At 44.0% G+C, this 3,847-nt stretch overlaps 1 protein-coding gene across 1 annotated transcript; it reads left to right on the top strand.

Annotated features, from left to right (window-relative positions):
• Nucleotides 1-440: 440 nt before the first annotated feature.
• Nucleotides 441-3,368, top strand: LOC121392335. The gene has a single exon (XM_041523575.1). The coding sequence runs from the start codon at nt 441-443 to the stop codon at nt 3,366-3,368; it is 2,928 nt and encodes a 975-aa protein (XP_041379509.1).
• Nucleotides 3,369-3,847: the final 479 nt, after the last annotated feature.

Below are 3,847 nucleotides of genomic sequence, written 5' to 3'. Positions count from 1 at the left end.
TGTGCGAGGTATAACGGTTTGGGATGTCTGTAACGGGTGATATATAACCATGTTTTATTTATTAAATTATTTTATTTATAGTATTAGTGTCAATACGATTTTACTGTGGTATTTACATATTAATTTAGCAGATGACAAATCCTGCAAAAGTCCCAGGGCCATCCTAAGTGCGGGAGACAATTTAAAACACGCCTTCACCGCTCGGTGGTCATATTACAAATGATGACGGTATGGTTATCGTGTAAATGAGCGAGTTTACTTTTGTAATAAATAAGGGGCATCAGATAGTATTACAAATGTAGATTTAACACCACCAGACTATTTACAACGGGTTTCCACCCTATTTTTAAACTATTCCAAATGAAGGGTATATATAGGATAGTAGCTAAAATTATAAATCGAGACGAAACATTCTGTCAGTGAAATTATTTTATTGCAGTATGGAAGCCCAGACAAGTATGGAATATGGAAGAACAGCCAAAAGGCAGAGGCTCGAATACGGTTGTAGTGACTGTGGTCAAATCTTTGCAAACAAACAAAGTTTAAACCGTCACAAGAAGACGGCCCATGGAAGTCCGAAGCTAACTTACAGTCAATGCAAAATGACATTCACGAGAAGAGATAACCTGCATCGTCATTTGAAGACACATTTACAACAGGGGGTTGCTAATGAAAGTACTCCACGAGGGACATCTGCCACCGAACCAACACCCACTCAACAAGAACCTGTCGAGCCACCGTGTGACCTTCAAGCCCTAGGAGGCACTATGCAGGTTCGTACCATCCCAGGAGAAGGTATACAGAAATACGACCCCATGACATTCCTGAAGGGAAAGTACGACGAGGTCAAGAAGGTGCTGAAGCAAGCCATCAAAGATCAAGGTGAGCTAAAGTGGTACCTGACCATCAAAGTAAAGATGAGCAGGCGGAAAGGTGAGGTGGTGGAAACGGTGGAACCCCATTTCAGAGGCAAGTGTCAAACGTCTCTTAAATTTGAAGACCCAGATGAAGGGATGGAGGAATCGATTAAAAAGATCTATACTTCTTTCATCGAATTTCAAAGGCAGGGTAGCAACTGGACGGTGGATAAGGTGGTAGACCTCACCATTCACATGGCTCGGTACCGACCCCTTCGAGGCTCGAGTTACACACCCCTCCCCATCAAATTGAGAGCTAAGCATGCCATCGTCAGTGTTCAGAATCGGGACCAGAAGTGTTTCATGTGGTCAGTCCTGGCGGCATTATACCCCGTCAAACAACATGCAGAGCGGGTGGCTAAGTATGCTCAATACGTCAATCAACTTGACACCACTGGCATTTCTTTCCCCGTTAAACTGGTCGATATTCCCCGGTTTGAAAGGCAGAACAATATTTCTATCAACGAGTTCGGTTACGAAAGAGGCAAAGTCTACCCACCCCACGTGACCAAACAACGTTTTGAAAGGCACGTGGACCTGCTGATGATCGCCAACAGTAAAAAGTCACATTTTTGCTGGATCAAAGACTTGAACCGGCTACTATTTGATCAGAAAAGCTATGGTCATCGCCATCATTATTGTCTTTACTGTCTACAGGGGTTCACAAAACAGAGAATTTTGGATGATCATCTTGTTTATTGTCAAACACATGGTCCGCAGAAGGTTGACATGCCCAAAGACGAAGACAAATGGCTATATTACAAGAATGTAAGGAAACAACTCAAATTTCCCTACATCGTCTATGCTGATTTCGAATGCTTCCAAGTGCCTATTTCAAGATGTGAAAAAAGCCCAGAGTCATCATCCACTGAGAAAATGACTAAACACGTCCCTTCTGGGTTTGCCTATAAAGTGGTTGGCTTGTCACCTGAACATTGCAAACCACTTGTCACCTATAGAGGCCTAGGCGCCACCGACAAATTTGTCGAGTGCATGGTCAAAGAACAAGAGGAGATAGAAGAGAAATTTAAACAGTGTGAGCTAATGGTGATGACGGGACGAGATTGGCAATCATTCAAGACGGCCACGCAGTGTCACATATGTAAGGTGCCACTCGGTCCTAATCCAGTCAGGGACCACTGTCACATTACTGGAGAGTTTAGGGGTGCAGCCCACAGTGAATGTAACCTCAACTACAAGTTTACTGGGCACATTCCCGTTGTTTTCCATAACTTGAGAGGCTATGACAGTCATCTCATCATGCAGGCCATAGGAAAAATTCAGAGTAAACCCATCAGTTGCATTCCCAACAATATGGAAACGTACATCTCCTTCAGTCTAGGGTGCATGGATTTTATCGATTCCTTTCAGTTTATGAACTTTTCCTTGGAGAAACTCGTAAGCAATCTGGCCAAGGAAGGACCTTCTAAGTTTGTCCACATGACTCAACATTTCGGCACATATCAACTGCCCCTTTTGTTGAGAAAGCAGGTCTACCCATACGAATACTTTGATTCTGAAGCTTGGTTCTTAGAGACCCAACTCCCACCCAAAGAAACCTTTCGAAGCTCCTTAACTGATGAAGACATAAGTGACGAGGACTATGCTCATGCCCAAGGAGTATGGGATGAATTTCGCATCCGAGACCTCGGTCAGTACCACGATCTGTACGTTTCAACAGATGTTTTGGCTCTAGCAGACGTTTTTGAAAGTTTCCGGGGTATCTGTTTGAACTATTATGGACTCGACCCAGCTCATTTCTACACGTCTCCAGGTCTGGCATGGCAGGCAGCCCTAAAGATGACTGGTGTGAAACTCGAACTTCTTACAGACATCGACATGCACCTCTTCATCGAAAAGGGACTTAGGGGTGGAATCTCCATGATATCCCATCGTCATGCCAAAGCTAACAACAACCAGGTCCCAAACCACGACCCTGATCTTCCCAATACCTATATTGCTTATCTAGATGCCAACAACCTTTATGGGTGGGCCATGTCACAAGCCCTTCCAGTGTCTGGGTTCCAGTGGCTAGATGATCCCCATATAGATGTGACCGAGGTACCCGATGATGCATCTGTAAGCTACATCTTAGAAGTCGACCTGGACTATCCCGAAGAACTACACGACCTCCATAACGAGTATCCTCTTGCTCCAGAGAAAATGACGGTGACTGAAGACATGCTATCTCCCTATGCTTCCCAGCTTCTGAAAGAGCTAGATATGAGTGGCATTTCAACACAGAAACTGATCCCAAACTTGAGACAGAAGGAGAAATATGTAGTGCATTACCGAAATTTGAAATTATATCTTTCACTGGGCATGAAACTGACCAAGATCCATCGAGTGTTGGCCTTTGAACAAAGCCCATGGTTGAAGGCCTACATCGATTTTAATACAGACAGGCGCAAACGTGCTAAAATGATTTTGAAAAAGATTTCTTCAAACTGATGAACAACTCTGTATTTGGCAAGACGATGGAGAACCTGAGGAAGCACGTGGACGTGAAATTGGTCAACAGTCAAAAGAGAGCTCGCAAGTTCATCGCCAAACCCACTTTTCATGCCTTTCGTATTTTCAACAACGATCTGGTGGCCATCCACATGCAGAAGCAACGGTTGATTTTGAACAGACCGATCTATGTGGGTTTCGCCATTCTGGACATTTCAAAAATATTGATGTATGACTTTCACTATAACTATATCAAGACCAAATATGCGTCCAAAGCCCAGCTCCTGTTCACAGACACCGATTCGTTGTGCTATAGCATCCAGACAGATGACATCTACCAAGACATGTTAAATGACAATGGCCTGTTTGACACTTCAGAGTACCCCACTGACCACACCCTGTATAGTACCGAGAACAAGAAAGTACTGGGCAAAATGAAGGATGAGACTCATGGAATCCCCATCCAGGAGTTTGTGGGT

The sequence above is a fragment of the Gigantopelta aegis genome, unplaced genomic scaffold (assembly GCF_016097555.1).
Source record: "Gigantopelta aegis isolate Gae_Host unplaced genomic scaffold, Gae_host_genome ctg3612_pilon_pilon:::debris, whole genome shotgun sequence".
NCBI lineage: Eukaryota > Metazoa > Mollusca > Gastropoda > Neomphalida > Peltospiridae > Gigantopelta > Gigantopelta aegis.
The sequence above is the reverse complement of the archived record's forward strand: the minus strand, read 5'-3'. Positions and strand labels throughout refer to the sequence as shown.

Excerpts from the sequence above, each read along its gene's own strand:
- LOC121392335 (XM_041523575.1), top strand. The coding sequence starts at position 441 with ATGGAAGCCCAGACAAGTATGGAATATGGAAGAACAGCCAAAAGGCAG.